The 25122-nt window shown below is 49.7% G+C and overlaps 2 protein-coding genes across 7 annotated transcripts; both read right to left on the reverse strand.

Moving 5' to 3' along the window:
* Window positions 1–89: 89 nt before the first annotated feature.
* LOC112982790 (leucine-rich repeat-containing protein 37B) lies at window positions 90–17828 on the reverse strand. Of its 6 annotated transcripts, none has more exons than XM_064524480.1 (13): window positions 15525–17828; window positions 14994–15065; window positions 12125–12196; window positions 11611–11691; window positions 9166–9237; window positions 7258–7332; window positions 6464–6582; window positions 3037–4460; window positions 2838–2930; window positions 1733–1797; window positions 818–878; window positions 562–716; window positions 90–235 (listed from the first exon to the last, which is right to left on the reverse strand). In XM_064524480.1, exons 1-13 carry the CDS (start codon window positions 15620–15622, stop codon window positions 196–198), a joined length of 2427 nt encoding a protein of 808 aa, XP_064380550.1. In that variant the 5' UTR covers window positions 15623–17828; the 3' UTR covers window positions 90–195. The 6 variants fall into 6 exon arrangements, with proteins under 6 accessions (XP_064380550.1, XP_064380548.1, XP_064380551.1 ...); XM_064524478.1 differs by having other exon boundaries at window positions 2838–2933; XM_064524482.1 differs by lacking the exons at window positions 90–235; window positions 1733–1797 and having other exon boundaries at window positions 592–716; window positions 2838–2933.
* A 148-nt stretch (window positions 17829–17976) lies between these two features.
* On the reverse strand, window positions 17977–24927 carry RDM1 (RAD52 motif containing 1). The gene is made up of 7 exons (XM_026099424.2): window positions 24792–24927; window positions 23695–23874; window positions 23164–23286; window positions 22478–22640; window positions 21787–21885; window positions 20073–20161; window positions 17977–18677 (listed from the first exon to the last, which is right to left on the reverse strand). Exons 1-7 carry the CDS (start codon window positions 24876–24878, stop codon window positions 18573–18575), a joined length of 846 nt encoding a protein of 281 aa, XP_025955209.2. The 5' UTR covers window positions 24879–24927; the 3' UTR covers window positions 17977–18572.
* Window positions 24928–25122: the final 195 nt, after the last annotated feature.

The following is a 25122-nucleotide window of genomic DNA, read 5'->3' on the forward strand; positions in this document are numbered from 1 at the left end:
CACGCGTGTGTGCATGCGTGTGCACAGCCCCTGACACACACACACACGCATGCCGTGCATGCTTCCATTCGCTCACGGGACGCTCACGCTCAGCGAAAAACCTGCTAATTTTAATAGTAAATTCTGAAGCCGTTCCCTGGCGTCTATCACGACTTTGTCCAGCTCCCGAGGTGCCGCGTAGCCCCAAACGCCGCGTCAGTTCAGCGCCTCCCGTCCCGGCAGCTCCGCTTGCTTCCTAAAGAGAGGGAAAGAGCAGCCGTCAAGCCGGGCTTCCCTCCCCGGGGATGGAGGGAGGGTGAAGAGCACCCCGAGGCTGTGCACCCAGCACCCCCGGCCTCCCGTAGCACCCTCCTCCACGGACAGGGACCGTCGCTCCCGCTCTCAGGGTGGACACGGGTGACAAGGTGGAGGCGTCAGCAACTGCAGCAACTGCTCTGGGCAATTGCATTTCGATGCGATTGCAGCTTTTTTTGGTGACAACAGCAAGGGAAAACGCTGGCAGTTCCTACACCGGAACGAGAGCTGAAAGACGAACACAGGCGCCGTCACCGTGCCACTTACTTCAGCTCGGCCTTGTTGAAAATCTCTTCCTCCTCCGAGGACTCTTCGTCATACAGCTTCTGAGCCATGGACTTTTTATGCTGGGAATCCAGGGGCTGGTACATGTCTCTAAGCCACAGCGGTTTGTTTTTGCTCAGCTCTGATGCACGAGAGCCCTGGGAAGCACCGTGCAAGGGAAGGTTTCGGAGATGGGGAATAGCCGGGAGCGCGGCGAGGGGGCAGAGGGGCGCGCATCCCCCATTCCCGCTGCCGTTACCTCCTTTGGAAGGTCAGGTGTGTTCTTGCTCCATCTGTCTGGCAGGAATTTCTGGAAGAACCTTGAGGAAAGAGTGATAAAACGAAAGGAAGCTGGTGGTGGCAATGACTGCGAAGGAGATCACCCCCACCCTGCCCTGCTGGCGTCCCCCTACTCAGTACGGCAGCGTTTATGGTCAGGCAAATGCTGTGAAACATCTGGATTTAGTGGGTTAGGAATAAAGGAAGGAGGAGGAGAAAGCCTTTTCTCCAGAATTCACCTTTCCTGCTCCGTTTGCAGAAGGGTTTGGCCAGGGACGGGTGTCAGTGCCCTGCCGGGGCGGAAAGCTCGACCTGCTTGGGGTAGTTTCATCGGACCCTAATGAAGATGAACCTCCCCTTAAAGAAGAGTCCTTTAAGTGAAGGGATGGGGTTTGCTAAGGTGCCTGGGAATTACTTCTAGTTCAACCTGGAAATGAGAGAGCATCCCGAGAGGAGAGGAGCGAGCTCTTAAAGAGCCCCTCTGGGGAACGGGGCCGGGAGAATTGGGGCAGAGCTGTCACGACGTACATCAGAGGAGGGTCGTGCCCAGCACCAGGGCAGAGAGGTGGGATGTGGCACCACGTGGGAGCCCAGGGCCAACGCATCTGCCGCAGCCGGGTTTAGCGTCCCCGGCTCGGTTGCATCGCAAGGAGAAACGTTGCCGGGGGGTCTGCGGAGGCACTGGCTGGATCTGAGCTTACAGCAGTGCTGATTACTCACGCGTTGGGGGTCCCTTTTCTGGGTCTGTTAAAAAGCTACATAAACACATCCACTCTGGTGACTAGTGACTCCTCTGCAGCCAGCGCCTGAGTGCTTGAGGGGCTCCAGGATTAGGTGCTGTTCAGAGCAAAGACTGTTTGTGGCACAGCAGTGGGACGGCGGAGGGAGTAATTACCATCTCGGTCGTGATTTACTGGTGGTTTGGGCTTGGGAAGCGGCTTTAGGTTTTTGGGAGCAAACCTGGTCAAGGAGAGAGAGAGAGAGACTCGTAACATCAGGATTTTCTCGTCATACTCTGCAAAATGAGGGAGGCCAAAAGGTTGTGCCTTAAACCAAGGGTGTTATATACATGTGACAGTCTGTGCCAGAAGCAAAATTTTTAGAAAGAGCCCATCCTCCCTTCTCAGCTCCCAGCTTTCCCTGCCTCAGAAATGACCTGAACTCCCAGAGCTCTCCTAATCTCAGAAATGTTTATGTCTGCCTTTCTTATCGGGGCAGTGCTTTGCGGGGTACTCTCCTCCTGTTTAAAGCTGATCCTAAACATGTAGGCAGGCTTTTAAAGAAACAAAAGCTTTCTGCAAGAAAGGCACCAAATGAGGCTGTGTCCTCTCCTCTGCCTGGCTCTGGCCGTGCTCTGACCCACGCTGAGCCGTTGCACCTTGCTGAAGAGGTCAGGAACTTGCTTTTGAGAGATTTCCCCAGCCCCAGAGCTGCTAGGTGGCCAGAGAAGCCCTCCAACGTTTGTTACTTTGCAGAAAAACTTGGTTTTGGCAAGCATGAAGGTAGTGGGGGAATCGCTGTATGGCTGAAAGCACTCGCCACGGGCAGGAGAGCAGAAGAGGGAAAGGAGAAGAGCCTGGAAACGGTGATCCCGTAAGGCCCGTGGTGACGTACGGCAGGAATTGCAGCAAAAAACTCATGGACAGGCTGATGGGAGATGCTGCGATGACAGAGCACCACAGCACCTTCAGAGAAGCTCACCCTCACCTGGGAAGCAGGTAGGAGAGCTGTGACAGCCTGATTAGGTGAGCTCCGGAGAGCTCGTGACAGATGCCGGGAAGAGCCCCCACGGCAGGGCCCGAAGCCGTGCTGAGCTGCGTGGTGTGCGTGCCACGGCAAGCTCCAAAGGCTGGGAAAAAATGAGCTATCCGGCACGTCCGTAGACATCCCCGTTGACACCGTGGGTCTCTCAAACGACGCAGGGAGGCACCACTCCGCCCCGTGCGCTCGAGCTACAAGCCTTGACTGACAGCTGTCTGTCAAGTGAGTTATCCGCTTACCTCGATAACGCAAATCCCCGTGAGAAGGAGCACGACGACGGCAGCCACCGATACCGCCACCAGAAGACTGCTGCTGTAGGCATACTCCGGTTTCTTCTGGGACAGAAGAAGGAAAATTCAGGAAGGGAGAGACCGTTATTCCTTCCACGCCCCATTGCCCGGAAGGACCGTATCCAGCAATATCCAGTGTTTGTCCTACCTTCTCTGCGAGCTTCCTGCCTGCTGCCCTGGGCTGGGCCGTGCCGTTAGGAACGCTCCCTCCCAAGAAACACCGGCCCGCGAGAGCAGAGGCTCCCCGGCGATCCTGCCTCTCGCTGAGTACCTTCATGAGCAGCCCTGTCTTGGAGACCATCTTTGCGCAGGCCGGCTGGACCGCGGGCAGGCTGCAGTCCGTCCGCAGGGCTCGCGCCATGTGGGCGATGAACGTCCGCAGGGCTCTGTCCGGGACGAGCAAGCGCAGGTGGTATTTGAGCTTGGTTTCAAACAGGTCTCCTTGAACCGGCGCAGTGGCTGGGCTCTCCGAGCTACTTGGTTCATTGAGGAAATCAGACCCTTCTTCCTTTTGCTGCTTCCAGTCTGTTTGGTCAGTTTGATGGATGCCCAGTGAGTGCCCACCTGGAGAGGAAGCCTCGTCTTTAGACGTGTCCTCTGGCACACTCCTTGCCACGCGGTGGCTGCTGTTAACCAATAGGTTATAGAAAAAGTGTCCTGCAGTGTTTAGTCTCTGCTCTGGTTTACTTTTTATTGGTGTGGGCTCTTCCTCTGGATTCTCTTCTTGGTCTGTCCTGTAGAAAAGCCGATTACTTTTACTCAGACATGGGCTCTCTTGCTGACCATGCTTTTTGTAGGTCCAAACGTAGCTATGGCTTGGAGGTGGTGCTTTCTTTCCATCCTCTACATCCTCCATCTCATGAGTTTCTTCAGCCTGTTCCATAGTACCAGGGTAATTCTGAATCTTAAAAGACCTGGACAAATGAGAGGCCTCTGCTGGGGAGTACAAAAGGGAATGCTTTGAAGAAGGCATGGACATTTTGTGATGTCTGAAGACAGTGTCAGTGGGATTTAACCTCTCAGCTGCTTCCCACAGGCTTAATGGTGCGTGGTGCAAACCTAAGTCATGCTGCTTTTGGACCCAACCTGTAGCAGCTGTGGTCCTCTCTCGTTCCACTGCTGGGGTCCCGTGCACCTCGCGCCTGTGCATAGCAAGCATCGGTGGGAGAGAGATGATGTTCTTCACAGTTGTGACGTTTTTAGCCTTGTGCAGCTTCTTCTCAAGCTCAGCCACTAGCACTTTTGCTAGGAAATAGAGTTTCTTCATATCGCTTTCACTGGTCCAGCCCATGTGCTGAATGCTGTGCAGCATCAGCATCAATTCCTTGTTGCTCTTACCTTCCTGCCCAGATAGGTGCTGAGGGAAATGGGAATTTCTTCTGGAATTGTGATCATTTGGCTTACTGAGATCAGCATCAGTGCTTGTTAGGTTCACTGCAAGCGTTATGGTTTCATGGCCTCCAAGCGAAGGTTCCTTGGGCTTGAGGTTTAACACCATGGTGGTGTTCAGTTTTCTGGACTGTAACACTTTCATTATCTCTGCTTGCATCTTTGCTAGAGAATCTGTGTGAGCTGTTAAACACCAAGAGAGCAGATCAGCGACTCCCACATCACAAGAAACTTTCTGCCAAAGTGCAGGGTCAAAGATTTACCCTAAACAGCAGGCGCTCCTCTTTTAGACAAGGCAGTGTGTGAACCAAACGGTGGATGCATTACAGAGGGGAAAAGTCTTCTTAAATCAATCAGATTATCTCACCAGGGCAGAACAGATACATGTTTTTTCTGGTCTCTCCCAGGGCTCTGTTCAAATCAGTGTGAAACATCCTGGGGACAGGGGTTTTCTGTGGGAGAATTTTCCGCAGCTTAATACGAGTCAGTGTTGAGCTGCTAAAAATGCCATAAAGCTTAAAAGTAGGAGTGAGCCTGGAAAGCAGAATACCTAAAGAGAAAGTGCTTGTCCCTTCTCAGTTGTTCCAACTAGCCCTTCTCCCTGCCGTTAATAAAACCTGAGATATTTCATGTCAAAAAGCCTCTGTGGTGTTGTCCGGCTCCCAAAAGCAGTGGTGGGGCTGCAGTCAGAGCAAGCACCTGATAAAAAAGTGCTGATTCTCTGCTGATAGATATAGCTCCCCTCACTGAAGCCTAGGAGAAGTGGAAAAAGTGGACATTTGACCCAGGGCGATGCAAATAGCCCAGGAGAGCTCTTGCCCTGGTATGTGAAGGGAACATGCTGAGTCTGCAGAGTTAGAATAAGTAGTATTCAAGAGTCCTACACCAAGGCTGCAAACACAGCCTTATCTCTAATCCTGCTTTGCAGATAGGCTAATGTCGGAGGCAGGGTGACATGTTCAAGAATATTTACAGATTACAAAGGTATTCAGGCTTCTTCCGCTATTAAAATGATAGGAAATTAGACACCAAAATATCTTTGATGATGTGGTTGTAAGTGGCTTAGGAACGTGTTTTCCCTAGACTTACAATGAAGTTAGACTCACTTGTCCATATCCAGCTTGAAAATGAGTTACTTGGGGACCTTTGAAATGTTGCTCTATTTGCAGAAGCCTACCTTGCCTCCGGTTTGAATAGGATGATATCTACCCTGTGCAAAGATCGAGCAGGACAGCGCACCACTCATGCTGCACAGACTAGCAAGAGAATAATATTGTCTGGTGTTTGTCTAGTGGCCTACGAAGGAGGTCGGAGTTACTGTCCTCCCTTCTACACATGGGGAGCAGATTGGCAGAGAGACCAGACAAGTTTTGGAGCCCATATTTTCCAGGCATCCTCCAGTACACCACACATTAGAGGAGGTCTCTCCAGAGCCTGCCTAGGGCCATCTGTGTGTGGTTACGGGTCTCAGGGTTTCCAGTGTGCATGGCAAGTTTGAGGTGCAGCTCAGCACAGGCCACATTGCTGGCACACTAGGAGCATTACAGGACCCTTTGGCTGTGTCCGTGCTGTATTTGGGATTGCTCTCACTGCTGAGCTGTGACTGGCCAAGGTACGGTGCCACTGGAAAGGGTCAGAAGGATGTCAGGGAAAATTCGAAGGGTTTATGAGCAGATGTTGCCTTCCAGCGCCTGGGAATGGTACTGGGCACACATGATTTACTTGGCTAGATGCGTTGTGTGCATTGGAAGCTCTTGTGTTTGTTTAGCTCAGCAAGCTATTTCTTCTCAAGATAGTATTTGACACAAAAGATATGTGTAATCGCTAGTAACTTTTCAACCCTTGTTTTTTCCAAGTCATGTGGTTGATGCCTGTGGCTCAGGGAGCACAGTCAGAGGCCTCCCAGGTCTCAACTGAACTGCCTGCACTGGCCTTTGGGCTGATTTACAAGCCTTGCCTGGATGAAGTTTCTCTATCTGTGCTCAGCGAGCAGTGCTGAGTCTGCCCGGATTTGGCATCCCTGGGACCGGTCGGGAGTCACCAGCCTGGACTGATGCCATTGGGGCTGCCAGCTTTGGCTGGGAAGCCTCACAAGATCCGTCCTCTAGCATCTTTCACAGATAGAGGAAACCGGGCAAATTTCAGAAATCTACGCTGACAGTGTCTTCCAGCGACAGCAAACCTACCGCACTGGGGAGCATCGGTGGTGCATAAATTCTCGCAGCGTAACTTGATGGTCTTGCACAGGGTTTCAATAGTGTCTTTCTTCTGACAGAGGCAGCAGGCCAGATCGCTGGGGAGTTTGCTAAAGACAAGAGGTTACTGGACAAAACCCCAGCATCTCAATCCACGTCTGTGGGTCCAACTCAGGTAACACACAGAGATAATGCATTCCAGTTGTGCTTGGATATCTTCTACAGCTCTGGAAAATTTATTTTCCCCACAGTGAAAATTCTGATGGACAAAAATGTGCTCCAGATTTCTAAGAGAAGTTTCAAATAGAAAAGAGTTTTCTCCAGTGGCATCAAAATGTTGATTTTACTTTCAAAAATAGAGCCAATCCCCAAAGGCAATTTGAAACAGAAAAGCACACCCTCACTTGATTTAAGACTTCCCTTTGAAAACCTGGAACACATCACATAAATGGTGAAATTCTGTTTCTTAGCAGGTGAGTTTGGGGATATCAAAACTAAATAGCATTTTCTTTTTATGATTTGTATTGTCTGAGCTGTAATTATGCCTAAGAGCCCAGTCATGGACCTGAGACCCCATTGCTCAGCGCTGTCGCTCAGGGGCCTTGAACAGACATTTGTAATATGCTGATGGATACTAGGGAAAAATGAACAGCTCCAGGTGGGCAAAACTTGGGCTTACTGGGGTTATTTTGACATTGTAGCAAGCTGATTTGTTTCCCATGCAGACCCCTTGTTTCAGCAATTGTGATTTGTAGGCACCTGGGACCAAGTCCCCGCATACTCACAGCGTTTCCAAGTGGACTGTTGTCAGGAGGAGAGTGTGAAACGTCTGCAGAGTCACTTGTGTTGCACCCAGGTCTCTGAAAGGATTTGCAAAATCAAATTAATTTTTCAGGCCACATTACTGGAACTCTGCTCTGAAAACAAGCCCAGATCCCTGATGACTGTGGTGTCATTCACAGAGGGATCCACCTCTGCCTAATCAGTCACATCAGTAATTCAAAACCCTTTTGCCTCTCGCCTTGTATCTGTTCCTAACCGCAGGGTCTAAAGGAAATAGGGAGCTTGCAGATCTCGTGGGAGGCCAATGTGAACAGAAGAGATTCCCCAGCTCAAAACCCCTTTTCTAGCTCTGCCATGAACACAGCCCCAGCCCTCACCCTTGCTCAAAGGGAGACACTTCTTGTCCAAGAAGGTGAATCCACGTGGCCTTGAAAGGCGAGATTAGGGATGAAATGGTGGTCTCATAGCCATCAGTGCTCATCTTGCCATCAATTATAGTAGAGCCAGGATTGCAATTTAAGTATTTCAATTCTTTTCCAAAAGACCAGTCTCTTAGAGAGGTCTTGTGCACATCCAGACTCATATGCATATGTTTTATCAGCCCCAGGATGTACAGGGAGGTTTTTGGTGTTACACACGTTATTCTTTCGTTAATGGGAAATAGCTGCCCCATCGGAGGGAGGATCAGTCCTAAAGCCACCATTAGGGAGGATCCTGACCTCCTCTGGTGTTGTCTCCTCATTCAGATCTGGGTAATAAATGATGCTCAGAGGAGACAGAAATGCAAACTGAATACGAGGAGGAAGCTGGAGGCAGAGCCAGACCATGGTGAGCCCTGCTCTGCTCCTGCTGAAGAAGCAGTGGTCTGTTCCTGAGCAGTCAAACGGGCCTGGCCCCCTCCATCTCCATCAGAGGGTCTGTCCAGCCCAGGAAGATATTTTGCCTGACTGTAGAGTCTTTGAATCAGCAAACCGGCGTAAACCATGAAGAACACGTGAGCACATTCATGTGGAAAATAAACTTAGAAATTCCCCTGAAGAACAAAGCAGGTTTTTTTCACCCCATAGATAAAAATACACACTCCTCAGGCAGGGGCACGGGGTCTACTGGGAAGTAGCTGGGAGTGGAAATATCTCTGACAGGAAGAGATGCAGATGGACATATGAATGGAGTATATTTTTAAAAGGCTAATGAGAGTGGAGAAGACCCCACAGCTCAAAGTTTCCTGCAGATGATTACAGCAATGAAAAAAGCCCTGAAAATAGGTTATTTCTAGCACAGAATGGCATGTGGTGGATGGGGACCTGGAGATCGAATCCCGCTGTGGCCTGTGTTCAGTTCTCTGCCCTGCCACAGCCTCCCTGTGGGACCACGGCTGACTGACCGGTTCCCGTGCTTGGTCCCCATGATGTAACTCCAGTGTCCAGGGATGGAGATGGAGGCATGACAAGACTAATCTTTCAAATGTCACAGCAGAGAGACTTCAGTGCATTTTGGGTGTACGGATGGACTGCCCAAAGGCCTCGCTCACTGTGTGAGGTCAGGGTAGGGCTTTTTGAGTTCTCCCTCAGAGCCAAATGATAAAACCCCTGATTTGCCCAGCAGCCACTGAACTGAGAGTGTTCATGGCACAACCACGTAGGGAAAATACAGAGCTGTCACAATGCCAGCGCTCAGCAACCTGCCCAGATAAGATCCGTGCAAAGAGGAAATGCACTGAGCAGAAACAAAAGGGGATCTGTGCGATAGCCTGGCTGCAGCAGAAAGGACCTCTGCAGAAAGCGCTGATGTCTCCCTGCCTGGGCAGTCAGGCGGACATGAGCAAGAGCCGTGGGATGCTGAAACCATCCCCGACGCAGGGCAATGGGGTCAGGGCCCCATTAAACCAGTAAAGACAAGTCAATACTCACAAGTATTTGACCGAAGGCAGGCCAAAGAACGATGTGTCATCGATAACGGACAGGGGGTTATGGCTTAGGATCCTGAAAAAAACAACAGGCCACTGTGACTGGGTGAAAGGAAGGGCCCTGCCTTTGACTTTCTTTTTCGTAACATTTTCCCCTGGTGTTTTTGCTTAAGAACGAAAGTGATGCTGAGGTTAGTGAGAGCAATGAAAAGTGAAGAGTTTCTAACAGTCAGACCACAGGTTTTGGCGCCCAGTGAGAGACTCTGGAGCCCAGTGGTAGCCCATAGTTGTAAAAGCCTCAGCCTCAATTTTGGCTGGAACTTGGGTCATAATTGCTGCATTCTGGGAGAAGTAACAACCCAAAGTCCAGCCAGGCCTGAGGGTCATGTCCCCACAGGACTTCCTTTTGGGACAAGGAAGGTGAAGAAGAAAGGTGGACCAGGAGGGAAGGAGGGATGGTCTCCGTCCCCACGCTGCCAGGAGGGGTCATGTCCCCCCCTTGCTTTGCAGCGTCCCCCCGCCGCATTGCTTGTCTTCCCTGCGACACGGAGCCAAGGCTTTGCACGAGGAGGTGGGTGAGCTCGGTGCAGGGTGGCAGCGGCTACCGCTGCAAGACATGGGAATGAGGAAGCAGCAAGCCAGATGGACACCAGGGGACTGTGCTGGCATGAGTCACGTCCTGGGGAGGACACGAGTGGCATGGGTAGGGGCACCTATGTGGGGCCTGTCCATGTACGTCCTCTTATGTACACAGATCCAGATGCCTGGAAAGCCAAGATCAACTGACCCTGTGCAGCAGGCGCTGGAGAAATGGGAGATGGTTAATATACTTACTGTAGAGTAAAAACCCCAGCGGTTCCTGAACCGTATAAACACAACTAAATCAAAGCACATTTCCACTAGATCATTGTAAAGCACTTCTGCGATCAAGGGGTTTTCTCCTTGCCAGACTTCAAATTTGTAGCCTTTGAATATCAGAGAGGCCCAAAGAGAGTTGTGTGTGTTGAATCTGATGTGGAATTACACTGAAATCCCCTCTCCAGGCTCCTCTATCCTATGTGAGTGGTGTAAAGAGGTTGCACTGTTGATAAGAATCCAGCCCACTTTTATGGATGGCAGATGTGGATTTGGCTGAACAATTTTTACTCAAACCTCCCCAAAGAATTTCCTTTCAAGTGGAGAACAAACATAGGAAATTTCAGCCTGAAGATAAAAATTTGGCTCAGTGCTACGCATGTGAGGAAGGCTCTGGGATGAAGGCTAGAGGCAGGAACAGATGCTGATGGGCTGATTCACGAAATACATCAGGTTCTGATTATCTCCAGCTAAAAGAGCAAAAGCCCAGAAGTGCTTCTTTTGGAAAATACAACATTGCTTTCTTTCCTCCTCAGCTCACACCTTCCCTTTGCTTCCCTTGACCAGGACTTTGATGTTATTTTGGACTCTGAACTTTCCGTATTTTCTTACATTTCCAGTGTCCATAAACTTTTACTCTGTTACTGCACCCAGCCAGGCAAAGCTGCGGCCAAGCCTTAAGAGAACTGCTATCCATCCCTTCTTCTCCCAGCTTATTTGGTGTATCATAAGAGAATTATTGGAGTTCTCAGGCGAGTAAGGAGCCTGTGGGCTTTTCCTTATATGTATGAACCCTTGGTGGGCACAATGCCCTGGCTTCTCACTTGCTTCAGATCCAGACAGAAACAGTCATCCTTTCCTTGGAAGAGCTTCTTTGTTGAAGCACATGTGGACTAGGCCATGTTTTCTTAGAAACTAGTGTCCAAAAGAACAAAGTTTCTGTTTTGTGGATAATTTTAAGCCATTTTGCCTTTTAAATGCAAATACGCAAAGTGAAAATTTTGGCCCAATTTTGCTGCAAATGATGACTTTTTTGGCTTTTGCCAAACAGGGTTTTTTTGGGGGTCGGAAGCTTCTGTTGAAAAGGTGAAAATTCTGAGGAAAACAAATACCTTCTGCAAAAGCCTCTGTCCGGGTGGAAACAGTTTTGTGTCGTTTTTTTTTTTTCAGAGTATTTTGAAGCAGCCCACCCACCTAAGATACCTCAGCCTCCTGCTCTCTCTCACCCTCCTTGCCAAATCCTACCCCTGCCTCCCCTCCCTGCAGGCTCCTGGCAGTCCCTAGATGAGATCTAAAGTAGGATTCAGTTCTTTACAGAGGGTTTTGCACCTCCTTTTAAAGAGTTTAAGGGGTCTGCAAACTGGAGGCAGCTGAAAGCCCTGCTGGGCACTGATGCAATGAATTCCACCACCCTTAACAAAGCCTCCAAATGCAGCAGGCCCCTGTGCTGAGGGGCTCATGATCAGCAGAGGCTGCAGGCATTTGGTGGCCAGCCCCTTACTCATCTCCTGGCTCTGGACACCCGCTGGTCTGCTTTACCCAGGGTCACTGCGGATTCACACTCCGATCTACCTTTAGACCTTGTCACACTTACAGCTTCTGTAAAAACTGCATCCCATGCCAGGCCTGGAATGTGCCATTCCGGATCTGCGTGATGAGGTTCCCACCAAGGTTTCTGGGGAAAGAGAAGGTTGCAGAAATGAATCCGGTCTGTCCTAGAGGAAGCTGGTGCTGAGCAATATTGATTTGTAGGAAATATGCAAATCCAAGGTAGAATAGGGAGGAAACTCTGCCACTTTCTCATTTGTTTAACCTGTCAGGGAAAGGAAATGAAGCACACATGTGCTTAATCTATTTCTGTTCCAGGATATAGTAAACCTTCAAGAAATGGCTTCTATTATGGCTGCATTTGGACAACCATGCTATTTCTCATCCTGTTGTGGGTCACCCAGCCATCTGCACTGGTCTCTTTAGCTCTGTCTCAGTCTTTTAGCAGTAGAAATTTAGTCACTGTTCTAAAAATAACAGAAACATTTTCTAGCACAAAAGGGGTTATAAATGCAAAGAGACTTCTGTAAATACATTAGAAAGACATTTTTATAACTCACATAAGCTGCAAAAAAGGAAGTGGCTCAAAAGCATGCTCCTCAATCGACAGGATTTTATTGCAGGATAAATCTCTGTTAAAATTAGAACACAAAATGTTAATTGCATTTGCACTGTCATGTTTACTTTCCCTTGCTTTGACACTGACAGTACATATGTTATACGGCTCTGATTTCATGCAGTGTTTATATTTGATATTAGCTTCCACTGGCGAATAACCTGTGATAACCCTCGTGACTGGAGGTGGCTTTCACCTCCGTGATGTTTTTCTAGCTCTGATCCCAGCAGAATTATTTTAGGGCTTGATTTGCCTCTATGGGAACAGAAAGACTCCTCTAGAGAGGCACAGTTCAGCAGCTGAGGAAGCACCTGGATGGACCACAGCGATGTGTGGCCCTCTGGATGTGCCACAGAGATGCAGACTCCTTTCCCTTGGTACCATCTGTGCTTTGCTTGCTGAAGTCAGCCTGAACAACACATCTAGCTGCAGGGCTCAGGGACAGGTTGGTAACTCCACGTGTGATAAAAACGATTATTTTTCTCTTTATCCCTCCCTTCTACACAATATTTTGTGAAAAATTTAGGTTAAAGGGACACTATTAAGGATGCAAAAAATCAAGAACATGAAAGTTTGGAAGCGGCACAATAAAGGACGGCAGGGGTAACCTAAACTCCACTTTCCCGCACAGCTCTGCTGTGAGATATGTGTAAAGACTCAGCCACTGTGGGATTCACCTGGCCTCCCTTTAGAAATCAAAAGGTTCATTGTCTCAGCCTGAATTAGCTGCCTGGGCTTGTTCTGCAGTCAACAGTGAGGGAGAAGTATTTCTGGAGAGTGATTCATCCCCTCCTAGAGAGGTTCCTAAGATCATTTGGGTGAATGGGAAGTGCCTGTTCCTTTCCATGGAGAATAAAGACAGTCTGAACAATTAGCTTAATCCTAGGCAATCATTAGGCATCTAAAATTAGACGAGATGAATGCACTAGGCTTCTTTGGTAGGAGCTGGCATCCCTACAGGAGAGAGAGCGTTCAGGAAGCCGCTGCAGCTCTGGCCTGCAGGATTTGGACCTCCCAGGGAGGCAGCTCCTGTGAGAGCCAGGCGGTTGGGCAAGGAGGCAGGTGGGAGGAACGTCTTTGCACGTGCAAGCTTAGGCGTGCTTTGGAGAAGTTCAGCTTTCAGTCCTGTGGAAGAAGAATGGGTCTGTAAGCCTGTTTGTTCTGAACTTGACTCATTTAGCCTATAAACCACATCCCGCAGAACATGCTCTCTGCTTTTCAGTTCCTGGATCCTTGTTTTCTAAGACGTAGAGCACTTCTATCTGCTAAACAGACACGGGGAGAGGGGAGCCAGTGTGGGCAATGGGCCTCAGCACTGGCACTGACTCCCCAGCACTGAGAGAAAACCTAGACGCAGCTCTGGGGCTAGCTTACTGCAGGAGCTGTTCCAAAAAGGCGAAGACTGCCCTGGACTTGACTCCCTCCAAGCCAAAGTGAGTACTAAAAACCACAAAAATTCCCTTTTTGGGGAAAAATGCAAGCATGTAAGGGCCACACGCAATAAATGACACTGCAAATACAAGTAGTGGCGGAGCTGAGATACCTGCAATGATCTACAGGTATGAGCAACAGAGGGATTCGTAGGGAAACAATATGTCTTTGTGTCCTCATTTCGGCTACTCTGAAATGTTCAGCTCCAAAACGTTCAGCTACTCTGCTGTTATTACAGCCTAAGGAGCTGGGCCCAAAACATGACACTTGTGAGTCAGCTCCAACCAGGGCTTCCTTTGCTGTCGATTTTCTTTTTCACATGAGCAATTTTTTTCCCTCTGATGTGAGGTTTCTGCTGTTAAAAGAGTGCACGCACACATCTAGTAAGACTCAGGTAATCCGGGCTCTGAGCACTAACGTCTTGAGCTTTCATGGGATGATTTATTTTTGCCCCTTAGTCTTTTCTCAATAGTCTGGAGATGAGAAAAGACAGTGTGACAACAGCTGAGCAGAAGACAGAATAGGACAAGATTTTGCTGTTCTTTTCCTTTGTGCCGCAGTCTTTTACTGCGCAGGAAAACCCAAGATATGTAAAAAACTAAGCTTCAAGGATAAAACAAAACCTGAATGCTCCTCTGCTTCCTTGCAAACTGTGTTAAGAGACAGAGGACTTGCTGCAATCTCATGTAACATTGTGTGGGCACGGATGCACGTTTGTTTTTCCTCGAAGAAGTGCAGGAATTCAACCGGATATGGCCCTGAACAACCTAGCTTTGAAGTTAGCCCTGCTCTGAACAGGAGGTTGGAGAAAAGACCTCCCAGTCTCAATCTGTCAGGGATTTTGGCAGTGGAAGGGACAGTGCAGGCTCCTCTATTACTCTTTGGCTGCCAGGAGAATTTCAGAAAGATAATAAACCACCAGAGAGACTGTCCCCAAAATGGTCACCAATGTGGGGCCCTGTCTTCACTGCAACAGAGGTCTTTCTGCTCAGACCCTAGCAGAAACATGACATGTGAGGGTTTTGCCTTGCTATAGATGACTGCAAACACTAAAGGCTTTGTCCTCAGATGAACAGGCTCTAGCCTGTGGGAAGGCACTGTTAATGTGGGGTTGACTGCAAGTCACCCAGCGTGCACCATGTTGTCTCCACAGGGATCCTCCCACTGCCCTGTTGCAGCAGAAACAGCACCAAAATACCCCTCTTTTGCCGTTAACGTTGCCTGAAACAGGGGAAGAATAAGGCATATTTATGAGGGTGGGTAGAACAGCAGGAGCCCAAAGGGAGGGCTGATACTGTGCTCCTCCCAGCACATGCCACATGGCAACAGGCTGGTCTGAGCCTTCCTCTGCCCTCAAGGCAGGGGACAGAAATGGTACGTACAGGTGCTTCAGCAGGGGCAAACCCTCCAGCGAACGCCTCCCCACTGTCTTCAGAGCATTGTCTTGGAGAACTCTGGAATGAGACAAACCCGGCACTTACTGCTACACCAGCTGCTCTACAGGAGGGAACAGGGTTTTCAGAGGAATATATTCTGCAACAGCTTTACTAAAATGCCTCTTTGTTTCCCTGAGTCACCACAGGGACCTATACCACCCATCTGAGCACTAGGCACTTGTTCCTGTATCACTGAAGCTAACTGTAGCTTCATCATTGATTAAACAGGCATAGGAATGGCCCCGTAGGATCGAAACCACTAGCCTTTTTCAAGGGGGGCACAGCTCATGGCATCTCTTGCTGTCCCAGGAAGCACAGGGAATTTGTGCCCCTCCTTGCCGAGCATCTCGGGTTTGAATTCAAATGGAAACGGTTTATGTGGATGCTAGTGTTCTTCATATCCTTGGCTCAAAAACCAGACTAGATGGATGGAAAATATCTGAACTCCCAACATTTCAAATGCTAGGGAATACTTACAAGTACTCAGCCCACAGGTATTCCCTCCATACTGGTGCATCAATGGAAGAAATAGTGTTGCCAGTGAAATCTCTGCAAAGAAAGGATTGGCACATCATAATTGTTGTTAGTGTGCTATATATAAAAGCTCTGCAAAAAGACTACTTGCAAAATATACTCCCCATGCCTGATATTTCTTGGTGCCAGAGCTGCTCATTCCCCATAGCATAATACCCAGGGATTTTAATCAAGCATTTGCAGTGTTGTATACAAAGTCCTCTTTTCCATTCCACAAATCTCACTGCTTCCTAGGGAAACAGAGAGGTCCTGGAGGGTTAGATCTCGAATGGCATGCTCAGAAAGACCTGTTTCCCTGCAAATTTGGCTGTTAAGGTAGAGCAAAATTCGCCTAGATGTGCGACAGCACAGCTAGCCCAGCTTCAGCCCCACTGTGGTGCAGCGTGAGCCCTCGGAAACCACCGACAGCTCCTGCCGGTGAATCACTCCCGGGCGTCCTCTCCCCCCGGGCTCTTGGGTGTCTGCGGCGAGTCCTGTGGCTACGTGGGTTTTGGCGAGTGGCTCACAGGACCGGGAGCACTTGCCGTCCTGCGTGAGGTCTGTTTAGCAGGCAGAGCTCGCTAGGAATAAAAAGCCGAGGAGGGGAAGAGGGATGGGGGGACTGGCGCAGATGCCACAGGCATGTCGCTTAGAACCGCATGTCAAACCTGGATGTCTAAAGAGAAGGTTAAGCAACTGCGTGGAGAGGTAAATAAAGCAATCTGCCTTCCCGAGGGCCTGCTCGCTGTCAGCTCCAGCTGCCTGCGGCGAGCAGGCAGCTGCACCTTGAAGCAGAAACGTGAAAGATGGGTTCACCGGACCGAACGGAGCCATCTCCATCTGTGCTACCTGCCTCGGCCTCCATTTCCAGGCTGCGGAGACAAACATGTGCCTCCAGGTGCAGCACACATCAGCCCACGCCAACACCAGCACCCACCGGTGCAACCCTGCTCCACGCGCGCCAATTCGGGCCTGGAAATGCTGCAATTTGGGCGAGAAACTCCCCCCAGGGAAGGGGGGTTCAGGCCACCACGACCCGGGTGAGGGAAGGACGCAGATGACACTCTCCCGGCAGCACGTTGTGGCCTCCCGCTCTCCAGAAACGGCACAGCAGCCATTTTCCTCTGCCTTCTTCCCGTGCAGGGAGGTGGGTTAAGGCCGGGAGTCGGGGATGGCTGGTCACCGGGGCCGGTCCCCAGAGCAGGCCAAACCCCCATCGCCGCGGACGGTACTCACAGGACGGAGAGGGCCAGGCTGCGGGCTGCCCGGGGGACGCCGGTGAGGGCGGCGTGGCTGCAGTCGAGCAGCCGCCTGCGGCAGCGGCAGGGCACCGGGCAGGCAGCACCGGGCCACGCCGGGGAAGGGGTCACTGCCACCATCGCCGGGGCGGCCGCCAGCAGCGCCAGGAGGACGAGGGGGTGGCGGGACTGGGCGAGGCCCATGGCGCGAGCAGAGCTGGTGCGGCGTTGCCAGGCAACCGGGCGCCCGAGGCCGCAGGCCCGGAGGCCGCAGGTAGGCCTCGCCTCTCCCTTGCCAGTCCTTCAGATCATGCTTTTTTCCCCCTCTTTACCACCCCTGAAAATTAACAGGCCAAGACCGATTTCCATGCATATCCGCCGTCAAGAAGGGTGCCCTGACTCCGCCGCTCCGGGAAAGCCCAGCTGCCCTGGGAATGGGACACTGAGCGGAGGTGGCCTGCTCCCACCCAAGCAGCAGGGCTTCTGCCAGCTCCTCGCTCCAAAGACAAAGTATCACCGGTGCCTGGACGCGGACAGGCAGCGGGGAGCAACGGGGCTTTAATTTCACGCCAGCCACCGGTATTTCCAACACGAATAACAGCAAAGAGGCAGCTTGGTAATTTGTAGCCAAGCCACAGTGTTTCATTTTATGAACAGGACGGAGTTCTCGGAGCGTGCCACGTCAGAGGATTCACCACATCCCGTGAGGGGCTGTTCCAGTGCTTAATTATTTCCACCTGTAAAACACTGCATCTTACTTCCCATTTGAATTCTTCTGACTTCGCCTACCAGCTGCTCGATCTTGTTTTCACCTTTGTGCCTTCCGGGTTAAAAAGCTTGTCGAGCATCAGGTGTCTTCTCCTTGCAGAGCTGCTCTTGGGTCCTGCATCACGTCACCCCCTTCCTCTTTTTGTTAAATTACATACGCCACACTCCTGCTGTCTCTCATTTCAAGGTTTGCACTCCAGATCTCCAATCACCCACACGGCTCTTCCCTGAGTTCTCTCGTCTCAGCCACCTTCTTCCAACCACAGAGATAAAAGGAAAGCTGAGCAGGGGTGTCTCACCAAAACGATAATTACCTTCCCCAACACGCACCTTTGATTTGCGGACCTTGATGTACCTTCCCAATGAAATCCTGCCTCCAAGGTTCATTTATCACAGGAACAGCTACAAAATATGATTTTACTTAATTTAATGAAAAACATATGTTCACAGCTTTAAAGAGAACCTTTGCTTTACATCACGATAATGTCCCAGCTACTTGGTTCAATAGATCAACACAGGACTTAGACATACTGTTTTAGAAGAAATTTCACCTAGAGAAATCAATTTTTCTGTGCCTGTGTGCACATGTGTAAGTCCTACAGCTACTCCTGCTGGTAAGACAGCTATTTCTACCCGTCTCTGGTGCTCTTTTGCAGATCAGTTCTAACCTGCACTGTAGTTCTTCCAGGAAGGGCCCGTTTGTTTTATTTTTAAGTGCTATGCACATCTGGTATGCTGTCTAAATAATAATCATACAGCTAAACTGATTTCCATATATAGCTGACCTGGATAAGTTGACAGGAAAACACTTTCTTCTCCAAAACCAGCATACATTTTTGGGCTTAATTTTAGTAACACTAGGTTTGTTGCCCATTTCTTTCACTGTTATGTATTTGGAGAAAAAGAAAGTGTTGGATATGAGGCACACGTCATTTCACAGCTTTAGACTTTCATTCTCAGTCAGGTACCGCAGCACTTTTGGAAAATATCTAAAGATCAGGCTGCCCTAATTAGACAGCACCTCCCGTTGAGGGAGCTTATCATCAAAACTGAAATCAGACAAAACTTCTTCTTCTTCGCAGTCAAACTGTTCCAAGGACAATTCATTGACCTGAGAAGAGAAATCAAGAGTGAATTTGTTTCTCTACCATGTATTTTAACTTCTTTCTGCACTTGGAAACAAAATGCATTTTTACCATGTACAAGAGATGGCCCCATGGAATCCTACAAACTCGGGAACATTTCTATTTCAGAATGACTGACCAAAATCACAAGGCAATGAACCAAAAGGACACCCAGCAGTTATCCTCCCAAGCAAGTCGTTCCTAATTCCTATCTGTTAGCTAGCCGCACCAGGCTGGTACGTGCCTTGCGGAGACAACACTGAATCAACTCCCACGTACCATCACTAGGGAAGAGAGACTGCAGGGGAAGTGAGGGATGACTCTTGTTAAACAGAGGTTTGAGATGCTGCAGGCTTTCTGCCTGACTTTGCTGCACACTTCTCTACTGGCCATTAAATGTTAAGTCACTTCTCCGTGGGTTTAAATAAAGTTAGATAAAAGGGGCGGTGGAGAAGAAAATGCACAGAGAGAACAAAACAGCAAAAATTTCTTCCTCCCAACTGATATTTCTGATGGATATTAGTTACTTCACACAAAAAAAATACCTCATATTTTACTGTTACTCTGCAGGAAGAAAGGAAGATAATTCTGTCCACAGATACCAGGTGACTCAATGTCATCAAATGGGGTAATGTGTCATAAGGTTCATTAGACATTTCCTTAATGCAAGTGGCGGGAGGAGCTGGGCACTGTACTGTGTGGTGCTGACACATCATGTGAGACTGATGCTTGCTTTCAAAAGATCAGTGACCTTCCCTGGTAAATAAGTGCTTTGAAACTAAGCAAGATGAAATCCCCTGCGCAGGACTTGCTGTGTACAAAGGCTAGCATTCAGAACTCCATCTCATTGAGCATGGTGATAAAAGTTTTAGTATTGTACCTGGATATTTTTGTTCTTTGCATGCTAACAGATCCCACAATTACCTGCAGGGATTTCACACAGCCTTTTAAGAATCATTCCCTCTCGGGTAAGAATAGATTTATGAAATTCATTTCTGGATGGGGAGTTTCATTTAAGAATTATTAAAAATCATTTACTTTAGCTTACTGTGACTTTACGGGATTTTCACTCTTACAGATTATATGAAAAAGCAGGCCTGGACACTGTCATGTGTAAGACTTGTCAGCCCACATCATCCAACTGCTCATTTTCCTGTGCTATTTAAAATATACACACAATTCTGCACAAAGAGGCCCAAGAGATTAAGACTTTTAAACCTTAGCGTGCTATGTAATTCCAAGATGTGATTACTTTCTTGACTGCAGGTTTAGGTCATTGCACAAAAAGAGAATGTCGGAGGCTGTAATAGTAACAACCATCTCTCTCATCTCTAGATGTACAACACAGCTACCATGCAAAGCTAAATACCCACTGGGTTTACCTGAATAAGCCCCTTCAGTTCCTCTTCTGTTAAAGAGTCTGTGGGCTCCTCTTGGGTGGAGTTGTACTCCACAGCCACTTTACCATTGTCTGAAACAAACACAGAATAAACACTGAGACACAACTGTGTGTAATAACAATAAACATACCCTAAACCTCTTCTTGGGATCTGACTGAACAGGATGAATCTACTTCATAACTGCATTCAGAGGGGGCAGCTTGTTGTTCTGAATGATTGTAGATGGAATAGGGCATTTTATTGTCCCATAGCAGACCATTGGGTTCTACCTTATTTGTCCTCTTACATAATATAACCATTTTACTGTGAAATATTAAATTTTCCATAGTTGTTTATGTAGTGCAGCGTTACTGTGGGTGTGGACAGAGCTCGTGATCCTACTGGTCATGGCTGGACACAGAAACAGAGGGGCTGATCTTGCTTCTACTGTCAAGCAAGCTCCAGCAGAAGCAGGACTGGGCTGTACCACTTGGAGTAACCACTGTTACGGTTCTGAAAGTGCTCAGGAAGGAAGGAACTCAAGGATTTGTGATGTTAATTATGAAGCATGGAGGAGAAAAGTGGTAGTTACTGCATCGTACAGCTTAAATAGCATGCTGTGAATCGGCAGAGCTGCCTTTTTCTCAGGCCTACGTGCCTGTCTTCTCTGCAGAAAATCAAAAGGCTCTTACTAAATGGAGAGGAAACTGAAGTGAGAAAGCAGCAATAGATGGAGAAGAAGCAGCATGATAACTGCTGGTCTCTGTTATGCGATGGGCCAGAAGGCAGGAAGCACTGCAAAACGTCCGAGTCCAGAGATTCACCTTTCTAAAGGACACCTTAAAGAACCCACGAGAAGAATCTAGCAGGTATTTAAATCCTGCTGGATTCAACAGAATAAGTTCCTGCTCAGATGCTTTGCTGTATCAGTGACTGGGCATGAAGTGGTATTTACTGGGCAGGTCTCCTCTGTGTAAATTAAGGATAGCAGCACTGACCTGACCACATGAGGTTACATCTTGATGAGATAAATGCATAAAAGACTGAAGTACTCAGATACTACACAGATAGGAGTCACCTAAGAGCTCAGAGAGCACAACACCCAGAATCCACAGAAAGCAGATAGGGCTGTTTCTAGGTAGGCACAGAGCCAGTTTCTATAGTTACAAACTGCAGCGACAGTAGCCCCAAAGACACAACGCTGCATACCACAGCGAGGCATGGACCTTTGACAGCAGCCACCTGGCCAGGAATCAGATAGGAACATGCAACATGCTGCAGTTCTGTTAATGTTACCCCTGGAACTAGAACGTGTTCACATCCTTATTTGGCATGTGCACATATGCTAATACGCTCTCCCTGCCAGGAGGAGAACTTTAGGCTTCTGCATTTTTTAAAGCCAGTTTCAATGGTTTCTTTATCAACCAAAAAAAAAAAAAAAAGAAAAAGAAAAAAAAAATCAGCTTTCTAATAGGTGTTTCCTTTCACTCACACAGCTCATGTGACAGGACCACTCGGTTAAATCACTGCATACCACCACACAAGTTTAATTCTGGTGGAGACCCCCAAAACCCCACTGAATCCTAAGCACGATTCTGGGAAAGAGTTCACATTCATTTTCATGAAAGTTATAATGTCATCAGCCCAAACACCCTTTTTAACATCCTTTTTAAAAGACCCTTTAAAACACCTTGTTTAATACAAAAATAAGCCTTACCTAAAACCACGAGGAGTATCTTCTGAAAAGCGCTGGACAAAGCTTTCCCAGCTGCAAGTTTCTGAACTCTTCTCGTGGCTGTGACAAACTCAAGAGGATCTAAACCCAAGGAGCCGCGGGTTATTGATGTTAGGACGACACTCTGCATATGAAAGCACACAAGCTGCCTTGTACTACAAAACATAACTGAAATTCCTCTGGGAACCAAACACAGCATTATGGATCTGATAAGAAAGCTGCTTATGTTTTGCAAGTAATTGGCAGCATGGCAGCACGCTCACAAGGGCTCTGTGTACCAACCCAGGCAAAGGAGCACATCCTCAGCCCTATGTCAGGACCCTGCCCAAGGCACCAGGCAGTGGAGATCCCAGCAGGCATCTGGGCTGTGCCACAGGCACAGGATCTCTTAGGAATCGCACAGCATGCTCACCTCAGAAGTGGCTGCAATGGGGAATGAGTAATCCTACAGGTAAGAGAGAGAGAGGAATAGAGGGTAAGAAAGCAACAGCGGTATGAAGCAGGGAGGGAAGAGGATTCCTTGCTGTAAAGCACAGCGGCTCACAAGGTCCCCGCAGATTCTTGTCTCCAGCTAAACTCAGACACTACCTCAGATTCACAAACTGTGCAAATGCAAGAATGACCAGGGACTGACAACTGCCGGCAGAGACTTTCAGCTGCAGCAAAAACGTACCTTCACCATCTTCTATGTCTGCCTCGCCGAGGCCAACTCCCCTGGTGCGTACCCCATGGTTGGGCATCGTTACTTCTACGGCGCACAGATATTTAAGGGATCGCTTCTGTAACGTCTTTCCCAGCTCCTCATTCTCATCCTCAAAGCCAGAAACATTCTGCAGCTGTCGGAAGACCACAAAATAATTACAATTAAATAGGAAGGGGATGTAATGACCACCTAGGCCCACCCCTGCACAGCCCAGGCCTTCTCTGCACAGTGCACGACTCCAGGCCAGTAGCATACTGCAGAGCCAGAGCAGGGATGTTCACTGTTTTGACTCTAATTCAGAAATACCCCAGGGTCCCCATCCTCTGTCAATCAAGCCTGTAATCTTAGTCATCTCAGACACTTTCAGCACATGAAGACTATTGTCAAGTTCTGGCACTGCTTTAAACATAGCCGCATGAAAACCAGATCCCCCCATTTGTATAAACAGAAACCCAGCCAGTGCCCTTGCCCACAGCAATCTTCTCTCCCCAGCCTTTCAGAACATCCTCATTTGTGGTCCAAAATGCAGCTCCTGTGGCTGTCTTCATTAAGGACAACGATTTGAGGATAATTCTGTTTGTTCCATCAACCGCTCCAATTCAGAATATGGGATGAGGAAAGGGAGGAACAACTGATGAACATAAAGGGCCCCTTACTGTGATGATGCGACTGGACCAGCCGTTAAAGCCAAGGTAGTGGTTAGCCAGTTCCTGGCACTTGTTGCTGTTGAGAGCAAGAACTTGCTGCTGAAACGCTTTCTGCTTGGTGCAAACACAAACCTGTGGAGGAAAGAAGAGCCCTGGTTATCCAGGCTTTGCTTCCAGGGTTCCCACTGCAGACACACCATTGGTGGCTCTGGGAGAGAAGTTCATAGCGAACGTGTTCACTAACCGCATGGGTGTTTCTGACATGTCAAATATCTGTAACCCAAGAACGGACCCTGCTTTGCGCAAACGATTCCAGCAGAAAGATGCTGCCACATGACTTCTTAAATGCTACCTGGATGCTACTATTCCCAGCATCGGGGGATGTCACAGGGTATGATGGTAGCACCCAGCAAAAAAATAGCAAACTTTCATGAAAAGCACAGGGACTGCCATTGAGGAGGTCAACAAACATTTCACCCTGTTGCTGCAGGGTAGGATGCCAAGTCCTGGAAGTTTCACGCACGGGGCCATTCTGCTTACCTTCAAGGGAGATTTCTGAAACAGTCTCTGCCCGTTGCACGCACGCTGGGCTCGGCTGGCATCTCCAGACGAATAAAACTTAACGACGGCGTAATACCCAGGCCCTGCCACAGCAGCGTTTCTGTGCGCTCGCACTGAGTAGAGCGGCCCGAATTTGGAAAACGCTGAAAACAGGGAATGCTGAGGAAAAGCAAGAGAAACACAGGTGTTTTGAGGAACACCTGCTGCCGCTCCAGAGCCTGAGCAACAGCCACAGAGACGGGACTTCTCCCAAGACCTAATTACCTAGAAAACGAGGACTGTTTTAGCGCTGTTCTTGCTACCTAACAGCAGTAATCCCTGGAATAATCAGTAAGACTGAAGATAACATGAGTATCTAGCAGATAACATCTTTTCTTCCCAAACTGGCCAGACCCCTTACCCTGCCAATATCTCATTCCCAATATTATCCAGTCTCCAAACTGGGAGGAAAGACAGGGATTTTCTGTCCCCTGAGTTATCCTCATCCCAGACCGCCTCTCACTCTCTGCTTCGCATGTGTGTGCTGTCCTGTCAAAGCTTCGCTACAGCACTAGCACTGTATTTTGCAGATAGACTAACAGGATTTTATTTCCGCTCTTCCACATTTTGCCCATTTCCTCGTAGCTTCACAAACGCCGGTGGCGTTTCCCTATTTCCTCAATCGGCATCGGAGCGTTTCGCGAGGCCGGGAAGCCGAGGATGCCACTGGGGATGGTGCCGGCACCGCGAAACCAGCCGTGTCCCAGAGCAGGATGGGGGCCAGCAGCCACCCCGCGGGGACACACTGGGCCCAACGAAACAATAAAACCGTAAAATAATAATAACAATAAAAATAAAAAGAACATTATTAGCGCATGGGGAAGGCGATGGGAAAAAAGGCCTGTGCAAGCGAGGAGGAACCGGGGCCTCAGGCCTGGGGGGCCTGGGGGACCGGGGGGACCGGGGGGACGGGGACGGGGACGGGGACTGGGACTAGGCCCCGGCCCCGGCCCCGGCCCCGCACGGCCCCAGGGGCGGCCGGGCCCCGCTCCTCGGCCCCGGGGACCGCCGGGGGCCGCGGCCGGGCCTCGCCTCACCTCCAGGCCCGGCGCCGGCTCCAGCCCCCAGACCAGCAGCGTCTGGGCGCTCCCCGCCGGCACCCGGAACTCCACCACCTCCGCCATGGCCGGCCCCGAGCGGGGAAGGCGGCTCCGGCCCGGCCCGGCCCCTCGGCCCGCCCCGGCCCCCGGCCTGGGCCCGCCCCGCCCCGGCCCCCGGCACCGCCCCGCCCCGGCGGCCCTGAGCCCCGCGGCGCCCCGGGGCGGGGTGTATGTGGACGGCGCCCCCAGATCGCCCTCCCCTGCCCCCCCTCGCCCCGGGGGGGCCATGCCGGCCGCAGCGGGGTGTGGGGGGCTCCCCGGGAGGCAG

Source organism: Dromaius novaehollandiae, chromosome 22, assembly GCF_036370855.1.
Source record: "Dromaius novaehollandiae isolate bDroNov1 chromosome 22, bDroNov1.hap1, whole genome shotgun sequence".
NCBI lineage: Eukaryota > Metazoa > Chordata > Aves > Casuariiformes > Dromaiidae > Dromaius > Dromaius novaehollandiae.

Bases quoted from the DNA above. Each gene is read 5' to 3' on its own strand.
- LOC112982790 (XM_064524477.1), bottom strand. From the start codon at position 15,622: ATGATGTGCCAATCCTTTCTTTGCAGAGATTTCACTGGCAACACTATT. The intron at 7,333-9,165 runs GTGAGTATTGAC...AAATCCTTTCAG, and splicing joins CTGCCTTCGGTCAAATACTT to AGACCTGGGTGCAACACAAG. The intron at 6,583-7,257 runs GTGAGTATGCGG...TCTTGTCTTTAG, and splicing joins ACAGTCCACTTGGAAACGCT to CAAACTCCCCAGCGATCTGG.
- RDM1 (XM_026099424.2), bottom strand. From the start codon at position 24,878: ATGGCGGAGGTGGTGGAGTTCCGGGTGCCGGCGGGGAGCGCCCAGACG. The intron at 22,641-23,163 runs GTAAGGGGCCCT...GTCTTCCGACAG, and splicing joins GGTCCAGTCGCATCATCACA to CTGCAGAATGTTTCTGGCTT. The intron at 18,678-20,072 runs GTAAACCCAGTG...TTCTCTTCTCAG, and splicing joins AACTGAAGGGGCTTATTCAG to GTCAATGAATTGTCCTTGGA.